Raw genomic sequence first — 22,649 nt, 5'->3', positions numbered from 1 at the left:
CGTCAAACCATGCTGAAGGAAAGACAGCAGCCAGATACGATCTGAGTGGTTGCTGATGCTTTACACAGAGCCAGCCTTAAGGTCTACTTGGTGCTGTGTATGTAAAGCAGCACTATGCTGTTTTGTGTGGCTACTGCTGCTTTATCCATACAAGAGTGGGTGAGGGGTTTTGGGGGGGCAGGGAGAAAATGCAATGGTAGCCATCTGTCTCTCTGAGAAGTGCAGAAGCAGCACAATCTACCACTCCTGGTGGTCCACTACCTGATGCAGAAAGCTCACTTGGTTAACGGACAGATCAGTGTGCTTCCGCAAGTGTGGATGTGATTTGGAAGAACTACCGCATGAACAGCTCTGTAATCTTCCGATTCTGCAGTCATTAATAAATCATCAAAAAACAAGTCATTGTTTCTAAACCTCCATAAAGCATAATAGCACTAGACAGCAAGAGGCATTTGACTCTTGAGTCCCGTTATGAGGGAATGTTTTGCATGTATATTCAAAGGGCATGGTCTTAAAGGCACACGATGAAACAATGCTACTGAAAAAAGGCACAGGTGGGTCTGATGGGGGACCTCTTGGCAATTTTACTTCATGCAAAAGAAATGGAATGAGTTGGATCTAGACTTGGTCATCTTAGAGGAAACCAACTAAAATAGATAAGCCATGTCTAATTTATCCCATGTATTTCTGCAGCTCTCTTCTGGGCATGACTGAGTCAGGATCCAATTCATTAATTATGAATGTGAGAACTAAACAGCGGCCACTGATTCTTCATGTAATGCAGCTGTTGTTCAAGACCTTCTAGGAAAGAAACTTGGTTTTTTTTTTCCTGATGCAGAAAATTGATAATCGTATATAATTAGAACAGTCCATTTGATCTTAATGTTGCTAAGTTTTTAAATATTGTGATTGACACTAGGCCCAAAATGTCAGAATATCTACAGCCTCCTGAGAATCTAGTTGTATAATGATTTCGTGGTTTTGCTTTTTTTTTGGTTCAATAAATGAATATATAAATATATGTCATCTATTTACTGCTTGAATTAGATGCAATACTGTGTTGATAACATAGTTCTTCTTCATGTTCTCTGTGATTCACACCTACGGTATGGTTACTTCCTTCTCTGTCCCTGTAGCCATAGGCTGCACTCAGTTCAAATCAACAACAAAAGGGTTTATTGAACTAGGAAACAATAGGCTTGGGAGTTCATTCCACTCTCACAGTCCCGGCTATGGATGAAGTTCATTACACTTTCCCCTGTGATAGTTCAGTCTGGTCCGGACCCCTAGTTAAGTCCACTGGGCTTGTGAGTCCTTAGTTTCCTTCAAAGGAGGCCTCCATAAGTCTCCAAAGGTGGAGTCTCATGGGAGGGAGGGCTTATAAGCCTGCAGCCTGGGCAAGGCCTGAGGCTCGCAGATAGTGGTGGCAGGAGCTCTTCTTGTCTTTTCTGCCTCCAGCATCACCTCTGCGTGGAAGTGGAGCTGGCTTGGCCTGGCACTGGCTGCCAGCAGCTGCCCTGGTGTTGGGGTGGAAAACAGCAAGAAGGGCAAGCTTCTTTTGGGCCAAGGACCCTGAGACAGATGAGGACTCCTCTCCAAGAGTCGTTACATTAGATGTCATCCCAATCCTCATCAGAATCCCAAACCTGTGCTCAGGGCTTCTCCCCACTCCTCCCTTGCATCATCCCTTCAGCTTCCTTCTCTAGGTTGGAGGATCTCCCCACCAAGTGCAGGGGTCCCATCATTTATTTATTTGTTTATTTATTGTATTTATACCCCGACCTATCTAGTCATTTCGACCACTCTAGGCAGCTAACAACATAAAGGATAACAAGTTCAAGAAAAATTTATAACAATTAATTAATTAAATGATTCTGCAAGATGGGAAAAATACAAAACAAATCAAATACAGAGGAAAAAAAAGGAAAAAGGTCAGGAATTAACTGGAAGGGAAGGCCTGCCTATACATCCACGTTTTTAGTTGGTTCTTGAAAGTACCCAGCAAGGATGCAGCGCGAATCTCCGGAGGCAGGTTATTCCAGAGGCGAGGAGCCACCGCCGAGAAGGCTCGGTTTCTAGTTCTTTCCTTTCGGGCCTCCCTCGGCGTCAGGCTCCTCAGCCTCACCTCCTGGCTCGCGCGGGTGACACGGGTAGAACTAGTTGGGAGTAAGCGTTCCGCCAAGTATCGAGGTCCTAAACCGTCCTAAACCATCATCATCATCAGGACCTCCCCCTGTTTTTTCTAAGGCTACTTTTCTGGTCCCCAGCTGCAGGGTAGCTCCATCCTCCTCGGCCTCCACCAGGTGGCTCTCATCTGTGGCAGCCCCCTCCCAGGCAAGTCGTTCCTGCCCTGCTTGTGTCTCGGATTCAGCAGCCGCTGGGCTCAGGGACCCTGCCAGGATGCTCTGGGTGACAATTGACAGCCCACGGGGGTGCCAGGGGCAAACCCCTCATAGCTCAATGTCTGTCATATTTGTTTATTTACTATTTATTTATTTAAAATATTTCTATCCAGCCTTTCTCCCCAAAAGGACAGAAGGCAGCTTACATCATTAAAACAGTATTTAAAAAGCTAAAAACAGTAAGTATACAAATGTTTAAAAAGAATTAAACAAGTATTACGTTAAAATGGTAACTAAGATCAATATTAAACACATTAAAACAACAGAGCACAACAGTCCATTTAAAACCCTTCTCAGACCACCAGTCATTAAGGAAAAGCCTGCCTGAAGAGAAAGGTCATAAGTCAGACATACAACCACATGCACATCTGGTTGCACATCTGAGTGTGCAATGAACAGCTGGCTAGATTACGTACATGCTGGCACAATTTCAGGTTTTCACAGCAGGATTCCCACTATTCAAATGTTCCAAATTAAAATGTAACCCAGAGTTCTCAGAAATGTTTCCAAACAGTAAATGAAAATGTACCGTTCATCTGAATATCTGCACTATTCTCTCTCTCTCTCTCTCTCTCTCTCTCTCTCATGGAATGTACATGGAATTATGTGAGTATATGTGCATATGCTCATGTGCATACCTCCAGGCTGCTTGTATTGAGAGAGTCTCACAACTACTTCCAGGTGCTGGAGAGGGTATTTGGATGGGTGTTTCTAAAAGCACCAGCAACTTTGTTGCATGTTGGACTTTGAAAATATCCTCTAATAGCGCATGGGATGGCTAGGTTAAGTCCATCTTTTGAATTATGCAAAATAATAATGGCACACCCAAGCCTTTTAGCCCACATAAAGTACTGTATTTTTTGCACCATAAGACTCACTTTTTTCCCACAAAACAGGGGCGTGGAAAGTCTGTGCATCTTATGGAGCAAAGAAAACAGATTATATTTTCCTGTTTTCTTCTCCTAAAAAATCGGTGCGTCTTATGGAAAGGTGCGTCTTATGGAGCGAAAAATACGGTATGTGTTCACATCCAATGTTGTGGTTTTATTCACTGCAGTCGAACAAGATCAGGCATGTTGTTGATGTTTGCTTTATTGATAAGCCATCTGATGGTAGACACCATATCCTGTACATGGAAAAAGGCTTCCTTGCCCATTATGGTAAATTGAGCTCCGTGAACTGTTTCCAATTTTGTCATCTCACTACAAGAACCAGCCTTCCATCCTGCCCTGCCAGTTCCCTGAAAATCTTTTCCATTGATCTATTAAACCCATTGTAGTAGGGTTTTTGCTTTAGAGAGGGCTGTAGGTGAGAAGGGCCAAAAATGCTGATGCTACTGCAAGCATCCCATTGGATTTATGTCCATATGTTTTCATGTGGATCTTCTTTCTTTAGTAGGAAAAGCCCTGCATTGTACCCAGCAAACCTCTTTCAAAGCTGAATGCATTGTTTCCTCAAGAGAAACTTCTTCATAGACTGCACCTGGAGTAAAAAAAACATAAGTCATAATTTTAATAGATCTTTTGTTTAATCCACAATTTATTTTGGTCTGTAATTGCATGCATAATTCTCTCAGGACAGCAAAGCACATGGAAGTCAGCTGTTCTATGTTTTGTGCTCAGAACTCTGAGACCATAAGGAGGAAAAAAAAGGCAACTTCTGATATGAGTAATTGTTAGTGGTAACAAAATGCAAGTTATTCATGCATTTCTCATTGGCTATTGTTGCATTATTTAGCATTAAAAATACTTTCAAATTGTGTTTCATTTCATGATGTCATACATATAAGTTCTAAAGACAGCAATGCAATCTTTTGGATGCCCAGTAACTTCTGTTTAGCATTCGTTTTAATAAAACATGAACAGCTGTTATTTGACTCAGTTCTGGGTTGTTAGCTTTCTTTTTAATTTCATGTGTTAATATTTATGCAGGAAATAGAAATGTGATTTTAGTCTGTGAGTTTTCAGATACTTATAGCCTATGGGCATTAATTAATTGAAATGCTTTGTCTTATGTTTTTTTAATAGGATTTGTTACATTAGGATATGTCAAAGTAAAAGAAGAGACATAGGAGCTGTTGCCAAAAGAAAGAAAAGAGGCAAATATGTAGCCTTTTAGAGAATAACAGTTTTATTTCAGTGTGGGCTTTTGTAGATCAAAACCCAGTTCTTCAGATACAGGAAGGACAAATACCTGTGCCCTATATTTATTCCACGATGTTGAGATTCATGTTGAGGTGAAAATACAGATAACAGCCAGAGTGACAGTGGAGCAATTAGTTGCCTCTTTTTTCTATGATGGAAGAAGTGAGAATAGCCTTCTGTAGCCCTCCATGCCCACTATGAAGTTACAGTTTACCATTCAGGATTCTGTGCTTTGTTTGCTACATTGAGAATACCTCTGTACAGAACAGCACCAGACCATGTATTTTTGACATGTATGTTATTTTCCCCATACATTTGCTTTGACGAGGTTGCTTAGTGTGTTGGGGATGCGTGTGTGATTACCTGACCCAGGAGCAAAGTCTTTTCTCATTAAGCCCATGCCTGTTCACAGGATTGATTGATTATTTTGCATGTCATTGGGCTTTTTTGTTGTTGTTCAAATAAGCTTTCATGTTTCCCACAGAAATATGCTTCATTGGTTAAAGGCAACAGGACTGTATATGATATGCAGGACAGTTCAGGTTTCAAGTTGATTTAGGTTTAGCATCCCATAGGCCATACACCATATGAACTTTTAGAGTTTAAAAATACAGAAATTTGCCATATCTACAACACAATTTTTGCAGACTGCTCAAGAGTAATTTTAGTCTTGAGATACCCAAGAAGGCTAAATATTTCAATAGCCATTTTTAAGGAATTGCCCTCTTGCTATTGCATATTTAGGACAGTAGAAGAAGGTATGGGATGGTGTATCAAGTTCTAACAGGACAGTCACACTAATGTTGGTTCAGGGATACCTTGAGAAATCGTCCCTTCATCTAAGATGCTGGGAGTGTCTTGCAACAAGTAATCATATACGCCCTCCTTAGCCTTGGAATTGTCAGTATGTTAAGTTAAAAAGGTGGATCAAAATAGATTATTTAACTCCCAGGTGAAGTGGGGAGCATTTCTGCCTAGCATCCTCTTGAAGGGTGTTCCAGTCTTCTTTAATTGATTTTTCTGTAAATAGTCTTCAACTTCTCTCATTTAGGTCTTCTATTTTCACCTGCAGTATTAGTTGTTGCTTTAGGAAGCATTTTTGGCAGAATTACAGGATCATATAATCAGTTACTGCAGTGTAACATTTAACTATCATATAACAGCATTTTTTAAAAAAAAATCTATTGAGTTGTGGGGTATTTTCTGACCCAAGTGAGAGTTCCAGTACCCACGCACAGTTTTTTTAAAACTTCAGTATATATGGGAAGTCTCTGGTCTAGGTTGTTGTGAATTCTACAACAAAACATGATTTTGCAGAACCAAATGCCCCTTTTGAGTGAATGAGGGATCAAGCTGGATGTACTGTAGACTCTACAGTACAGAGTTTGCAGAGGCAAAATTAAAATTTATAAATTACTATGAAACTAGATGGATTTTAAGAAGACTCTAAATGTATATATTTTTTAATCCAGTAAGAACTTCATCTCTAAAGATTATCTTCTTTTAAAACTTAGGACACTTTTTAAAAGCAGTGTGCAGCAGGGGGCCTGCTGTTCAAGAAAACCATCAAACATTCCATTTGTATAGTGTGAATTGCTTGCATGAGCCTAAGCAGCATTTTGGATCTCTCGTTATTTCAAACAATGGCTTTACTGTGGAAGTCAAGCTGTATGCCTTTAAAAAAAAAAAACTGTTGTTTATTCAAAGAATGATAAAATTACTAAATTGCTTTAGCATGAAGGAACTTTGTTACTATTCTGAAACAATGTGAATTCTTCTGTATCTTTGAAGTGTATCACCTTAAATACTAACTGTTGTATTTTAATGTGAACTTTCTTCAGGCATCACAAGGCTTGTTTACATTAAAGCAATTGTTTGGAATATGTGTTGGTGTAAAATAAATCAAGTTAAATTGAATCTAAGGCACATGGCATTCAAATTACAGTTTGTGTTCCCTTGGAACAAATGTTTAATCCAGAGTTTTTGAAGGAACAACCTCACCAGATATGTGCATACTCTCTAAAACTAGAGGCTAAAATTCAGAGAGGCAGGTGAGCAGGCTTGCATGTGTATATACCCCGACACACACCACAAACATGCAAACAAAACACACGTACACATAACTGGGGCTGAGAAGGAGACACAGGCTGAAACTGGCTGGCTGGAGGGTGGAAGAGAGAGGTGGTGGCGGTTTGCCTGCCTGCCGACCTTCCAGCTGCTAGTTCTCCATGTGCTGGTCTTCCTCCTCCCTCCCTCTCCTCCCTCCCTGGTGGAAGCAGAGCTGATTGAAGGCTTTGGTGGGCCCTGGGCAAAAAAGATAATAGTGAGGGGGGAGGCCTTCCTCTTGTCCCTTACTTCCCCCCTAAATAGGTCACACAATGTGAACAATATACAGTAATAGAACATAAATAAGACTGGCTCACGAAGGTAATCTTGGTAGGAGTAAATAAATGAACAATGCTTAGGTAAACAAACAACATAACAATTAAAAGAAAGTCTAGCTTATGAGGGAGGAGCGAGGCAAGGGAACCCTCAAGCTGAGTTTCAAGGCACTCTGCACATGCCCAGAGAAGAGGAAAAGTTGTGCACAACATACTGAGGCTGCAATCCAGAGCAGGCCCCATGTGGGAGGGAGGGAGGGAGGCTACCTGTTGTGTGGGGTCATAAGATGCTGGGCTCGAGCACAGGAGGAGGTGGAGGGCAGTGGGCACTTTGAAGGAACAGCCACTGCCACCCAACTGAGGCCGCTGGTGGGAAGAGTCCCTCTGAGCCTAAGCAGAGTGCCCTGCATGTCCCAGCCAGCCTTACTCCCCCTCTCTTCACTTGACCTCCATTGAGAGAGGTGGTCTTGCTGAGGTGCTTGAGTTCTAGGATGCTGTTGGGGCAGCCAGGGGCAAAGATAGCCATGTGCACCTCCAGGGGTGCAGCACCTTTGGGGCTCTGGAAGATGTTCTGGAGAAGGTTCTCGAGGTTCAGGAGGGTGCCCTTTTCAGCATCTCCCACAGGTGTACCTCCCACTCATGCAGTGACTCCATTTGGCACAGGAAGAAGATCAGCTACCTTGGCAATGCCCACGGCAGCTGCAACCTGGCCTCTGGGGGAGTGGAGAGGAGGCGGAGGAAGGTGGTGTGCCTGCTGGAGGGCCATACAGTTCTTCCCTGAGTGTAGTGGTGGCATGACAGGCCATCAGGGGCAGAAGGTGGTGCATGAAGGAGATGAGCACCGTCTACCTGCCGTCCAGCCCCCACAGGCCAGGAGCACCACCTGCGTGCACTGCACCACTACCCCTAGCTGGCCTCACCTTCACATCCCCAGCAGCTCCTGGCTGGCTGCTGTTGCTGCTCTGGCCACTCCATCCCCCTTTTCATGTGGGCCCCTACAGACAGTGGACCCTGGGCAAATGCCTACTTTGCCTCCTGAATAAAATAGCTCTGTGTAGAGGAGAGACCTGCACACGTATACATACACAGAGAACTAGCATGGTGACATAGAAATGGGGAGCAGTTTCCCCTGACAGAGGGAACATTGGGCAAGTGGATTCATAAAACAGCAATATAAAATAAATAGACCTCTGGCAGAGGAGTAAAAAGTTCACTGGCACTCCCCCCAAAAAAACAAAACAAAAAACAAAAAAAGCCGTGATTCTCCACCAAATTAATCTGCTGTTAATTTTGTGTTCACCCATGTTTACAGTGAATCAAAATGGGCTAAGCCTGATAGGGGTTATTTTTAAAGCTCATTTCATTCATACAGAAATTAGTCTTACAGGTATGAAAACTTAAACCATTCAAAAGATTTTCCTAGTCTTACAGCTGGGGGGGAAACAGTAGGCACAAATGCTTTAAAACATATGAAGTCTAAACTTCAGTTTCAGGCAAATACGTCAGTATTTAGTGCAAAATGCAGGGGCATAAACATTATATGGAGACACACCAAAAATTATTTAACAATGTTCTCAGTCAGCCAAACCAGTTTGCATATGCAAAATCATGAAGTTTGTGTTTCCGGCTTCTAGACATGAACTCCACTGCTGCATGCGTGCTGTTTATGTCTTGTGGCCAGCACCTGGAATCTGTGTTTCTGGTGTCCAGTGTGTGTATAGTAGTACACACACATATTGCTGTTTCTTGCCTCCCTATATTTCTAGAATAGAATAAAACTTTATTACGGTCTAAGACCAGCCACAAATATTTATATTCTGTCATTTGTGTCTCTTTTCAAATGTAAACATATTTGCTGGGGTGACAAACTGGTGCCCTATGAAATATGGGTCTTGTAATTTCTATGAGAATTTCTCTTGCTTTTACTAAGATAACATACTCATAAGGAAGGAAATCCTTTGTTAATATGTTGATTTGTTCCTTGATCCTGTGACACCAGCAAAATACTAGAAGAGAAAAGTGGTGGCAACCAAATTTGGTCAGGTACCAATCTGGCATACTTGCATTTTAGAACTGTAGGAGGTTCATGGTCTAGATTCCACCCCCATCCCCAATTTTTCCATTTTACTTATCAGTGTTTACATATGCATATTAAAGTGTCATCTCACTGTGTAAGACATTCCTTTGTGAGGCAATGTTATTTTTGTTATTTTACATTGACCCTGCTTCCAGACTTGGCTAGATAACTGGCTGATTGTTTTGCAATGACTTTTGCAAATGATTATTATTGTTGTTGTTGTTTAGTCGTTGTGTCCGATTATTCATGATCCCATGGACCAGAGCACGCCAGGCCCTCCTGTCTTCCACTGCCTCCCGGAGTTGAGTCAAAATCATCTTGGTAGCTTCAATGACACTGTCCAACCATCTCATCCTCTGTCGTCCCCTTCTCCTCTTGCCTTCACACTTTCCCAACATCAGGGGCTTTTCAAGGGAGATTTCTCTTCTCATGAGATGGCCAAAGTATTGGAGCCTCAGCTTTAGGATCTGTCCTTCCAGTGATTTTTAGTATACTGCTGTTCAAACCTTATTTTTTAAAAGTGCAGTGTACATTTTGAACATTGGCTTTTTACAGTCTCTTTAATCATTGTAGCACTCCGTACATAACAAAAATTTCAAACCTTGACACAGTGGCAGATGAAAGAATCTATCTAGTGATAAACAGGAAGTGGATTATGAAAAGTGAAGAAAAAAGTATTCATATTACTTTTCTGCCTTGTATTCTGCCTTCTATCTTTGCAGAATACAAAGAATCCCTTAATGCCTCTGCATGCTCATACAGAGGCAATAAGAGATTGTTTGCATTTCTAAAATTCTCATGTACATTAGGGTATGCACAAGAAACTTGAGACTAGGAACAGGTATAATAAATAATGGTTAAACAGATAAAATTAATTACTTGCCATGTGAAAGGCCTTGGAATGAATGTAAAGATGTAATGTGGATGGAATGTAAAGATACAAAATGTGTTAAATAAGAGTAATGTGGACGTAGTGTTTTGACAAGAAACTCACCAGAAAAAAGAGGTTTCAAAATGAACTGAAATGTAATTGGTGCGATCTATATGAAAAATCTTTTGGTTCTTCAAAATCAAGAGGAGCAGCAATTTTAATTTCCAAAAGGTGTGATTTTAAGTTAGAAAAAGTGGAAAAAGATACACAAGGAAGGTACTTAATAATACAAGGTAAATTAAGGGGAGAAGAATGTACCTTGATGAATATATACCCTGTTTCCCTGAAAATAAGACCTAACCTGAAAATAAGCCCTAGTTTATTTCAAGCCCTGATTTTCCGGATGTTCGTAATATAAGCCCTACCGCAAAAATAAGCCCTAGTTAAGTGAAAGCCCTCTCTCCATCATTGTGCAGCAACCAGAAGAACATGACATGACTATATTTGACTAAACGTAGATTGTACATTAAAAAAAATAAAGCATCCCCTGAAAATAAGCCCTAATGTGTTTTTAGAGCAAAAATTAATATAAGACCCTGTCGTATTTTCGGTGAAACACGGTATGCACCAAATGAGAAACAGGAGAATTTTTTCAGAAATATATTAAGTAGACTGGGTAAAGTAAGGAAAGGACAGGATATTTTAATATGCCTATGGATGTTCTAAAAGATAAGTCAAAAGTACAGAAAGTGGATAAACAAAACAAAAGTACCATATTACAGTGGACCCTCTACTTAAGGAATTAATCCGTAATGGAATGGTGGCTGCAAGTCGAAAAGTCTGTAAGTCGAATCTCCATTGACCTACAATGCACAGAAAACCGATTAATCCCATAACCAGTGGTTTTTATTCTATTTTTATTCCATTTTGGTTTTTTCTGGTCTGTAAGTCGATTCTCTGGCTGCAAGTCGAATCTAAATTTTGCAGCCAGAGAAGTCTGTAACTCAAAAAGTCTGTAAGTCGAGCCGTCTGTAAGTCGAGGGTCCACTGTATACAATTTAATCAAAAACACAGACTTAAAATATGTGTGGAGAGAATTAAAAGGGGATGAAAGTAGATACTCCTATTACTCATTGGTGCATAAAACCTACAAAATAATAGATTATATATTAATATCTAAAGAATTGTTATCAAGGGTATATAATACAAATCTCGAAATCTTGAAAAACAAATCTGTTATTCGAATCTCGGACCGTGCCAGGGTAAACATGGAATTGTCAGTAAAATGTGATTGCAAAGAAGCGAATAGATGGAAGATAGACACGAACATTTATTGATATCAAAATGTTATAGAAGGGCTCCAAAAGAACTTAGAATAGACTTGGGAAATAAATATGAAAGGAGACAAAAAGGCTAGGATAATTTGGGATGCCATGAAGCCTGTGGCCAGAGGTTACTCCATAAAACTGGCACATATGATTCAGATACAGCAAAAGAAAAGAACTCAAGAACTGAGAGATAATAGTAAGAAGTTAGAAAAAATAAGTTATAATAACTAGAGAAAAGAAGATAATGATTGTTGTGGGTTTTTCGGGCTCTTTGGCCGTATTCTGAAGGTTGTTCTTCCTAACGTTTCGCCAGTCTCTGTGGCTGGCATCTTCAGAAGATGCCGGCCACAGAGACTGGCGAAAGGTTAGGAAGAACAACCTTCAGAACACGGCCAAAGAACCCAAAAAACCCACAACAACAGTTAGATCCCGGCTGTGAAAGCTTTCGCAAATAAAAAGAAGATAATGTTGGGATTACATGCTAAAAAGGAGGAACTAGAAGGGATACATATGGAAAAGGTTCAGAGGGATCTAATATATTTAAATAAGGATTACTTTGAATTTTGTAATAAAAATGTGAATCTTTGGCTAAAGCATTCCCCCCCCCCCCGAAAAGTAAGAGTAATATAGGAATCATAAAAAATCAGAATGAGGATGTAATAGTATGAAAGAAAAGGTAGAAGCTTTTCAAAAACAATTATAAAGACAAGTATACTTTCATATTTTACAAATACAAGTAAGAATTCTTCTATAGAAAAGATTGAAGAATATATAAAAAATTATTTTCAAAAAGTATTACCAGACGAGCACAGAGAAACAATGGAGAGAATTATTACAGAGGAAGAGATAGAAGTTATTATAAATAAATTAAAGGCAGGGAAGATACCTGGCACAGATGGACTAGGCCCAGAATATTACAAAACTTTCAAAAAATTCTTATCCCAAAATTAAAAAAAATATATAATAGTATACTAAATGGAGAAGAAATTCCTCAGTCCTGGAAAGAATCATTAATAGTTTTAATTTTAAAATTGAGTAAAACCCCTATAAATATGGAATCTTACAGGCTGAGTTCACTGATAAATCAAGATGCTAAAATATTTACGGAAATTTTGGCTGCAAGATTAAACAATTCCGTTGGGAAATATATTGAAAAAGATCAAAATGGATTCATACAAGGTAGACACATGTCAAATACAATGAGAAAGGTTCTTAATCTAATACATCTGGCAAAAGAATCAAAATCTAAGGCAGCAGTGGTATCCCTAAATATTTTTAAAGCCTTTGGCTCGATTGAATGGGATGCATTAAAAATATTGATTAAGCAACAACTATATTCACAGAATTCTGCAAACATGATAATAAATGCTCATACGACAGAATCAATATTCCTAGGCCGAGGAATAAGACAGAGTTGCCCATTATCTCCAGTTTTATTTACATTGGTAATAGAAGTGCTGGCACAAGTAATCAGAAATGATCGTTCAATTAAAGGTGCAGATAGAAGAGAGGAGGATAAACTAAATCTCTTTGCAGATGATAAATTATTAATAACAATTAAAAACCTGAAAGATACGTTGCAGAAAATCAGAACACATTTCCATTTATTTGAAGAAATAACTGGTTTGAAAGTGACTTGGGAGAAATCCAAATGTATTTTATTAAATTATTCTGAAGTAGATAAGAAGGGATTGAAAAAAGAATTTAAAGGAAGAAGAGAAAATCTAATTAAATACTCAGGAATCTATATCACATGGAATTTACAAGAAATGATTAAATTAAATATGGATAAATTGAAGAAATAAATTAATGAACAGATAAATCAGTATCAAAAATTTAAATTGTCATGGTTTGGTAGAATAGCATTATGTGAAATAAAGATTATCCATAAACTTAATTTTGTATTTTGGATGCTCCCAATAAAGAATGGAGAAACATATTTGAAAGACTGGCAAAAGTTAATAAACAATTATTGCAATGGAAGCAAGTGAACAAGGATCAATAAGAGGTTATGGTATATTCCACAAAAAGAAGGAGGGCTTGGACTACTTAATATTAAATTATATTACATCACAAATCAGCTTAGACATATCAGATGTAATTGCACACAATAGAAACCTAAAATAGAAATATCAAAATACTCTGATAGATTGGAGGACCTTTTTTTTAAAAAAAGAAAAAAATTAGAAGAAATAAAGAGAACAACTAATCCTTTTTTAATGAATATGTTAGAACAGGGGTCTCCAAACTACAGCCACATCTGGCCCACCTTGCCTTTATATCCAGCCTGGGCATAGGAAGAGGACGGAAGGGAGATCCAAGTGTTCTCTCACTCCTGCTGTCCTTGAAAAGACAGCAGGGGTGGGGGATTACTTGGGTCCCCCTTCCCTCCTTTGGCCCTTGAAAATCTGTAAAATATATTATGTGGCCCTCATACTGAAAAGTTTGGAGACCCCTGTGTTAGAGTGTTGGGATAATTATAGATATATATTGAGCCCATCTATCTCAGCTTTGCAACAAGTAGTGGAGGTTCACAGTTTCCCAAACATTCTTAAAATTAAGCTTAAATAAGTATTAATAGAGAAAGGGGTAAACACAAAAAGGAGTTGGATGAAAAAGACTAAAGATAAAAATACGATAAAGGAAATTTTGGGGGAAGAAGAGGGAATATCATGGTTAAATATACTCCAAATGCAAAGTTGTACAAGAGAGTGGACTAGAAAAATAGGTGAAATTAGAAAATTAACAAAATTTGAGATTATCGAACAAAGATAAGATCAAGAAGAAGAAAACAAAAGAAAGGGAACAGTTAGCATAATTTATAAGATTTTAGTACATTCTGGATTCGAACAAGTGATGATGAAAAACCAGTGGCAGGAGGACTTTGAGGAAGAGATTAAAGGAGAGGATTGGAATAAGATATGGTCACAAAGAATAATGAATAATATGTCTATAAGGGTAAAAGAAAATTGTTATAAGGTAGCGTGGTATTTTACTCCAGTAAGATTGAATATAATAAATAAAAATAAACTATCTCAATGCTGGATATGCAAAAAGGAGAAAGGAACGTATATGTATATGTGGTGGACATGTAAAATAAGAAAGAATGAATGGGCACTGGTTTTTAAAGGAATTAGAAAAATTACTAGATATTATATTCAGATATCACCAATCATTGCCCTCCTAAATATAATTATGATCATCTTAAAAAAGAACAGAAAGAGTTAATTGTTATCATGGTTACAGTGGCAAGATTAATATTTGCAAAGAATTCGAAAAGTGACAAACAAATTAACCTTGAAGGCTGGTACGTATAAAGAAATGTGGAGTTTAGCAATTAATGATAACTTAACATGTGAAATGAAAATAAGAGAAATTGTAAAGTCTTAACAATTTTAAAGATGTATGGAATTTATATTTGGAGCATGTTTTTTTGAAGGGAAAAGGCTATATGCCAGCAAAATAATCAATATATGTTCAAAGGATGAAGGTGGCACAGGTGGGGACAGTCCAATGTGTAATGTGTAATTGTATGTAGTTATTATTGAATTTGTATTTTAGTTTTATATCAATTTAAAAATTCTGATTTACAAATACCTTTCAGGAAAAGCGGAATATATTTCTGCTAAGACAACAAAAAATTATATGTGGTTGTCAACAGCTGGCATCCATTTGGGGAGCTTATAGGTGGAATTGTTTACTTCAAATTCAGAACAGGAAGTAATTTAATTTTTTAGGGCAGATACGTTTGTACGTATGTAGGGAGATATAAGTCTTGGAATTGCATTCTCCTTTGTATTTATACCACTTGGAGTGAATTGGAACATGTGAATAGAGGTTGATGTGATGTTAAGCTCTGTTTATGTAATTAATCAACCACAAAAAATCTGTAAAATGTAAAGCTTGGTAGGTAGGTATACTTTATTACGGTCAAAGACCAGTAAAACCAGAACAGTATAAAATAGATACATACAATTATTGTTTAGGAAAGTCGAGCAGGGTAATAAAATTCCATTAAAACATGATAAAACAAACCCTTATTTCCAATTAATAACATAATATATCCTTGATATAGATAAAACCACAGATAGTGTTGTATTAAAAATATTATATTGTCGATCTAAAATCACCTACCCAAACATCTGTTTACGAATAACCATTGCTGCAGCACAGAATTTGGCCACTTGTCTAGTAATATAAGGGGTACTGTCAGAGAGTAGCCACTGCACATAATCCTCCTCTGATCTCCCAGGAGATTTACAGATAATAGATGATAAAAGCTCCATGCGAAGATCCCGATAACAGGTACAAAAAAGAAGAACATGACCAACTGTTTCAACTTTATCACTATTACAGGGGCAGAGACAATCTGATGCAGGCAAACCTCGAAATCTTCCCTCCAGAAGCTTAGAAGGTAGTACGTTAAGCCTAGCTAGCGTAAAAGCCCTTATGGCTTTAGATGACATAGTGCTGGCTAAATACGAGGAGGTGATAAAGGCAGATTTCTTAAGGAAGTTATATTTCCCTAACTGGCCAACATGGTCCTGTAATTCAATGTCCCATACCCTTAACTTCACCGCTTTAATGGCATCTGTAAGACCCATTGCTATAAGTATACTGGGGGAAAAGCCAATTTTCAATATCTCTTCTGTTATGTGCTTCTTCCACTCCGACTGAAAAGAATCTAGTAGGATCAGTGGGGCCAAGCCTTCTAATGAAAAAATCAGTTTAATCCAGTATATCAGCATAAGGACTTTAGCCTGTGCTTTAATGGATTTTAACCCGACCTCTAAGCGGAGAGCCACATTGGAAGTACAAGGTGGGACTCCAAGGATGGCTCTCACAAACTTGGTCTGAACAATCTCCAGAGGTCGTAAATTAGCATAGGCGAACAGTTGAGAACCATAAAGCATTTGTGATATAGTCCTGGCCTTGAAAACTTGTAATACCGAAGGTACATGTTTACCCCCAACAGTATGAAAAAATCTTGTTATTGCCACAGTATTTTTCTGGGCATTCATTGCAGCGTGGTTTACATGAGTAACCCAGGATCCTGAAGAGTGAAAAACTATGCCAAGGTATTTATAGCATGCTACTTGCTCTACGGGGTGACCATTTAGAGACCATTTGTGTTTTATTCTCCTTCTACTCACCACCATAATCTTGGTTTTAGCATAGTTAATTATTAGTTGTTCTTCATTACAGTAGGTGGAGAAGGATCTCAGAAGTCTTCTAAATCCCACGCACGTAGTTGACAATAGAACGGCATCATCAGCATAAAGTAGAGTTGAAATTGGGCGAGAGGCAAGTTTTGGTTGGTGAAAGTTGGGGTTACTTAAATTTCCAACCAAGCCATTGATATAGAAATTGAACAATGTGGGGGCTAGTATGCATCCTTGTCTCACCCCATTAAGTACAGAGACCTGGTTGGATAAGATCCCCACGGAGTTACAAAGAACCCGCAAATGTGTATTTTCATGAAGTCGCCGCATTAACAGAAGAAGCCGTTTATCAATACTTGTGATCTCGAATTTAGTCCAAAGGCGTTCCCTTGGTATGAGATCAAAAGCAGATTTGAAGTCTATGAAGGCTGCATATAGAGCACCACCTTTAAGGGCAGAGTATTTAGATGCCAGGTGGTGTAAAATAAGACCCTGGTCTATGGTGGATCTTCCCAGCCTAAATCCAGCTTGCTCCTCTGCCAGTATATTCTCATCGAGTAGCCAATCTTGTAATTTACCCAATAAATGCCTTGCATATAGTTTGCTAATAGTGTTTAGTAAGCTTATTGGACGATAGTTAGCAGGGTCCCCTCTATTTCCTCTTTTGTAAATTGGGACTACAATGGCTAGGCCCCAATCCTCTGGAAAACATGCTGTTTTGTCAATCCAGGTGAATAAAGAGGCAAGTACTGGAGCCCACCAATCAGCGTTAGACATTATAAGGTCAGGTGGAATATAATCAGTTCCAGGAGCCTTGCCTGGTTTAAGTTGCTTAATTAACATTAAGATTTCCCTTATAGTAACTGGGGGCCATTCGGGTATATGATCGAGATCATTCTGAGAAGTTAAAGTGCTAGCTGAATGGACTGTGTAAATACTTCGGAAATGTTCTTCCCATATACTAGTCAATATATAGAAATCTTGTTTGGGAATATGGTTAAGTGTACCCTTTGTTACTATCTTCCAGAAGGAAGCTGAGTCCTTCAAATTGGAAGCAGTAATTAAACATTGCCAAGTTTCCTTCTGTGCTTGAAGCTTTTTCCTTTTTACCAGAGCCTTATACTTCTTCTTAAGTGTAAACCAGTCTGATGGAATTCTAGTCAAGTTCTGTTCTCTGTAGGTCCTATAAGTGACCAATAACTCATGTTTAACTGCTTTACACTCCGAGTCAAACCAGGGCTTTTTATGGAGAAAGCCAGTAGCTGGTTTGTCTAGCCTTTTACATGTTAGATGATTTTGCAAAGATTGTACCATACGTTTATAGGCCTCTAAGACTGGTTCCACTGAACTTAGGGAAGTAATTAAATTACTGAAATATAAATAAGGCTCTGAAAACAGCAGCTGTCTCATGGAAGCATCCAATTCTTCTGACCACTTAATGCGGGCCCCTCTTGTAGTGGCAGCAATGGGAGTTATAGAAACAAGATCCGCAAACACTTTATGATTATTAAAATAGATCTTTAAAACCAAGGGTAGATGGTCGCTTTCTGCACGATATACTACATTAAAATCATGTATACGATCCATCAAGTCCCTGGAGACTAAAACATAATCTATTGTGGAAGCACCTGCTAGAGAGGTAAAGGTAAATTCACCAGGTCTATCACCAATTATGCACCCATTTAAAAGGGATAAACCTGAATTATTGATCATATACCTCAAGCGTAGACCAGCATAATTACAGCCACAATCTTTAAATTCCCTGTGATTAAAATTTGGATGAAGAATAGGTTCTGGGAATGTCACGTTGAACCGTGCAGAAAGTGCCTCATCATTTGTACCTATCCTAGCATTGCAATCCCCAGCGACTATTATAGAAGCATCAGGATACAGTTGTATTAAATGCTCAATATAATACTCTAGGTTAGCCCACAAGTCATCTGTCATCGCCCGAGATTGTTGCGGAGGAATATAAACATTAATAAGTACTAACAAACACGTAGCAATCTTCAGCGTCAAGGCAGAAGCTATCCTGATGGAAAAATCCCATGCCACTACTGTTGCCTGTAGCTTTGTTGATAAGAAGGTGGCCATACCACCCTTGGGTCGACCTCCTCTATCGCTGGGCGAGGCATTAATGGAATATGCCACATAACCATTTAACACTGGATCATTTAAAGACCATGTTTCTTGTAGTAGAATAATGTCAAAATTACTGATATAATCAATGAAGGCAGGATCCGAGGCCTTCGTCTGCCAGCCCGCAATATTCCAAGATAAAAATTTGATTGCGGGTCTTTTATGCCGAAACATGGGATCTTCCAAGTTAGGTAGCTGAAGAGGTGGAGAATCATTACCCAAGCCACAAGCTAATGATGGCACTAAATGTAAAGCTTGGAAATAATTAAGTTGGTTAAAAACTATATAAAAGAATGTAACATTTTATCTATAGAATTGTTGGTCTTAAGTATGTTTATTTATTTGGTCCTAGGGTTTTCCAGGAGATATTGGTATTCCTGGTCTGAATGGCCCTGAAGGCCCTAAGGTAGGAATATCTTAATTTATGATTTTTTTTAATAATGAAGGATGCATTGAATTTGGAACAAAAAAAAAACCCTCTTCATTTAAATGAAAACCATAATTCATTTACTTATGATAAACAGGTCACCTTGTGAAATATTTTCTGGCTCAGCATGGGGGAACTTGTTGATCTCTGTACTATATGTAGCTGTGTTTCTGTCAGTAAGCCCATATGTGCAATTACTGGGCTCTACTAAATGGAGTTATGTAGCAGAAACAAGGTGGGAAATTCAGGATCAGACTCTGTCTCTCCTTGTTGCCACAAAAATCTCATGGAGATATGTCCAAAGTCAGAGTAGACCTTTCAAGGTGAGCCTTTTCAAGGTGAAAAAGGTAAGGGAACTCACAAAAAACCCCAACAACAACAAAGCACAGAAACATAACCCCTCCAGCCCAAACCCACCCTGCAAAAGCCACCAAAAACAGTTTTTAAAAAGCAAAAAGCAGCACCTTGCCTCACCAGTCCGAAGCCTCTGATCGCACTCACTCCCCGGCTGGGCTCAGCCTCCTGGGCTTTCGCTTCCACTGCCAGGAGGCGAGCTGCTGGACCATCCTGGCAGGGCTCAGCCTCCTCGGCTTCCACTGCTGCCTCCGCCACCGCCGCCAGAAGGAGGCGGCTTGCCTCCTAGCAGTGGCGGTCACAGCGGTGGTGGAAGCCCGGGCCAGGCAGCAGCAGTGGAAGCCCAGGAGGCTGAGCATGGCCAGGATGCTCCGGCCGCTCACCTCCCGCTGGTGGTGGTGGAATCCCGGGAGGCTGAACCTCCCTTTTTCTAACCGTTGGGGCAAAAGAGCTACAAAGAAGCAGCCTCTTCACCACCAACGGTTTGAATTTCCCGCCTTTTTCTATTCGTACGTCGAAGCTCTTTTCGCAAGTAGAAGCAAAATTTTGCGACTGGAGCTGTTCGTAAGTTGAAATGTTCATAGGTAGGGGTGTTCGTAAGTCGAGGCACCACTATACAACTTAATTATACATGAAGCCTTAAGTGGGCAGCAGCACCAGAACTGTAACAGAGTTTGGTTCATAAGGCAAAAGCTCCTCCCATGATACAATTCCAAGAACAAATGATGGCCCACCATGGACATTCTTTCCGCTTCTTTCTGTAAAGGTCTCTAGGAGACTGGATCTAATGAAGATGGGAAAATCAAGATCATTCCAATTGAATCCCAATCAGGGAAGATCAGGTGATTGATCTTGACACAGAAATTTGGTAACTATTCAAACATACTTCAAGGAAGTTCTTTAAGAAGATGTTGAAATTAATCTAGATTTTGCTTTTGTTGTCATTTATCACCCAAAGGCAAATTTAATATATGGGTTAGTGAGTCTTTAATTAGCTTGTCAAACAATTGGCTATTTTGAAATCCACGCATGCTGGACAAAATCCGTGGCTGCCATTGTCTGAAATGGTTGTGTGAATCGTAACTGCCCCATGGGCTGACCAGAGGTGAAATGCCTCATCCCAAAATTGTGGGATGAGATATGCATTCTTTTCTTGAACCCCAGTCCACATCTGATATGAATAATGTCTTAGGCCTATAAGAATGATATGGACTACTTTTAACATAACAAAATCCAGAGGGTTGCCATTCTGGTCTGTTGCAGCTTAATAAGCACTATGGTACTGTGAAGACCAAATAATTTATTATGGCATAAGCTTTTGTAGGCTTGAAAGATCACATCATAATTAATTGCCACAATACTCTTTGTTCTTGTAATGACTGTTTAAAATTCTTAAAAGTGTAAGAGTCTGTGAGAACCCTTGTGTAGCAAAAAACATTATATCAGCCATTATGGAAGTTCAGCCATACACACCTTATAGTATGCCAGCATTACAGATATTTATGGCATTTCTGATTGGGAAACATGTTCACATTTCCCGCTATTTAATATTTAGTTTAGAATCCTCAATCCCGAGTGTGCTGGTTGATTGTTGTTCACTCAGGTCATTCTGCCAAAATGGTGATTAGTCATCTGAGATCTTCAGATTTGTTTGATAAAAGAATAACTTGTATAAAGAGACTTTATAGTCTCTGTAGCTTTTTTGGCTCTCATAGGAATAAGAGCTTGGACAGCCGTCTCTAATCAGAGAAAATTGGTGGCTTACTTTTGAGATATTACCAAAATGGAAAAGCTTTTACACAGTCCGTAATACAAAAAGCCTAGGCCTACATGAAAGTGGAAATGTTCAGTTTTAGCATTCCCAGCTGTCTTGTGTTGACTGCGGTTTTGAGGAGTTTCCTCTCCCATATTTTTAGAAGACGGCTTCATGAAGCTTCTCTTTTCTTTATTTTTCTGTTTTCAGCTACCACAGAAGTTAATGTGCACTAACTGCCAAGAAAGCAGGATGTTGTTAGCACTAGACTGAGATGTTGACCCTCATGAATGAAACATATCCATGTTCCTTTCTGTCTGGGAGTACTCAGTTATCTGGTTTCTCACCCACCCCAAAATCCCTCCAGGAATCAACACATGTGCATATTCTCATTATGGACGATGATCTAAACAAAACAGCACAACGTGCAAACAATGATCTGTAAAGCATTTGACCTTGAGCTGTTTATGATCCATGGTCTCATCTAATTAAATGGGCTTCTGGAGCTTAGGAAAGTTACTTTTGAAAGCTGCTAGACTCCTCCAGGCAGTATAGCCGGTGGCCACAGTGACTGGGAGATTCTGGCACTTGTAATCCAAAAAGTAATTCTTGTAAACTCTAGCCAAAATCTTGACATAGGGGAAATTATGTCTCCGCAGCAGCAGATGCAACTAATTAAAAGTCCCTGCTGTGGTCCCTCATAGGATTCCTCATTGCGTGCCAGCTTTGTGCATGACTTGGAATTCCCGAGTGAAATTTTGGCCTCTTAAGTATATCAGTTTCATTACAGTCGTTTCATAAAAGTGAATTGTGTTGGGTTTGTATTTGCAAGTGCCTTTTCTTTGTCACAAGAGAAAAATGAGACATACTTTCCAACTGGCAGTTAACACAAAAATGTTTTTATTGCAGTTAGGGTGCATAGTTAGTTGCTCAATTAATTAGTTTGTTTTATTAATTTTTAACAATCATGACTGAGTCCCTGAGTGCCATTTTTAGTTAAGATGGTTTTACTACTTAACTGTTAAAATTATTCTGTGTATTCTAATCAGTTTTATATTTTAATTGGTATTTTAATGTATACCTCACGGTGTTTTCAATTCTATTCTTTTTAGATACTGTGAGCCACTTTGTGTTACCTTATCAGGAGAAAGACAGACTATAAAACAAAGAAAGAAAAAGCTTAGAACATTTTAACTATTGAAAGAGGTCCTCCCAATTAACAGGGCAGCAGATTTTGTTTTGCTTTTTAAGTTTGCTGGTACTTAAGAAAACTGCAAGAAACAATTGTCATATTGCCCGAAATTATGTGTAAGAGAAGGGCAAATGTCTTTTCCAAGGACCAGACATGATGTAATACTAACTGGATTTCTGTCATGTCTAGTTTGGCCTTAGATTAAAAGTAGATAATCAGCAACCATTGAAATGTTTATGTGTAACTCCCATTATCTCTGACCATTAACCATGATGACTGAAGCTGATGAAATTTGAGTTTAGTTATATCTAAGGTTGGAGTTTCCTGACCCTTGCATTCCTGTGATGTATTTTCTTACTGGCATTGATTATATATTCTATTCTTGATTTTTAAATGTTATTGAAAAGACAGAGTGAACC

The 22,649-nt window shown here is 39.0% G+C and overlaps 1 protein-coding gene across 2 annotated transcripts in view; it reads left to right on the top strand.

Annotated features, from left to right (window-relative positions):
• Positions 1 to 22,649, top strand: part of COL24A1 (collagen type XXIV alpha 1 chain) — a 245,139-nt gene that overhangs the window by 96,193 nt on the left and 126,297 nt on the right. For both annotated transcript variants that reach the window (XM_020795023.3, XM_072997896.2), the window contains one exon: positions 18,857 to 18,910. In XM_020795023.3, the coding sequence (XP_020650682.3) occupies positions 18,857 to 18,910 (54 nt within the window). The remainder of the gene's footprint in view (positions 1 to 18,856; positions 18,911 to 22,649) is intronic.

This window comes from Pogona vitticeps, chromosome 4 (assembly GCF_051106095.1).
Source record: "Pogona vitticeps strain Pit_001003342236 chromosome 4, PviZW2.1, whole genome shotgun sequence".
NCBI classification, from domain to species: Eukaryota; Metazoa; Chordata; class Lepidosauria; order Squamata; family Agamidae; genus Pogona; species Pogona vitticeps.
This window is presented reverse-complemented; position numbering and strand designations above follow the sequence as displayed.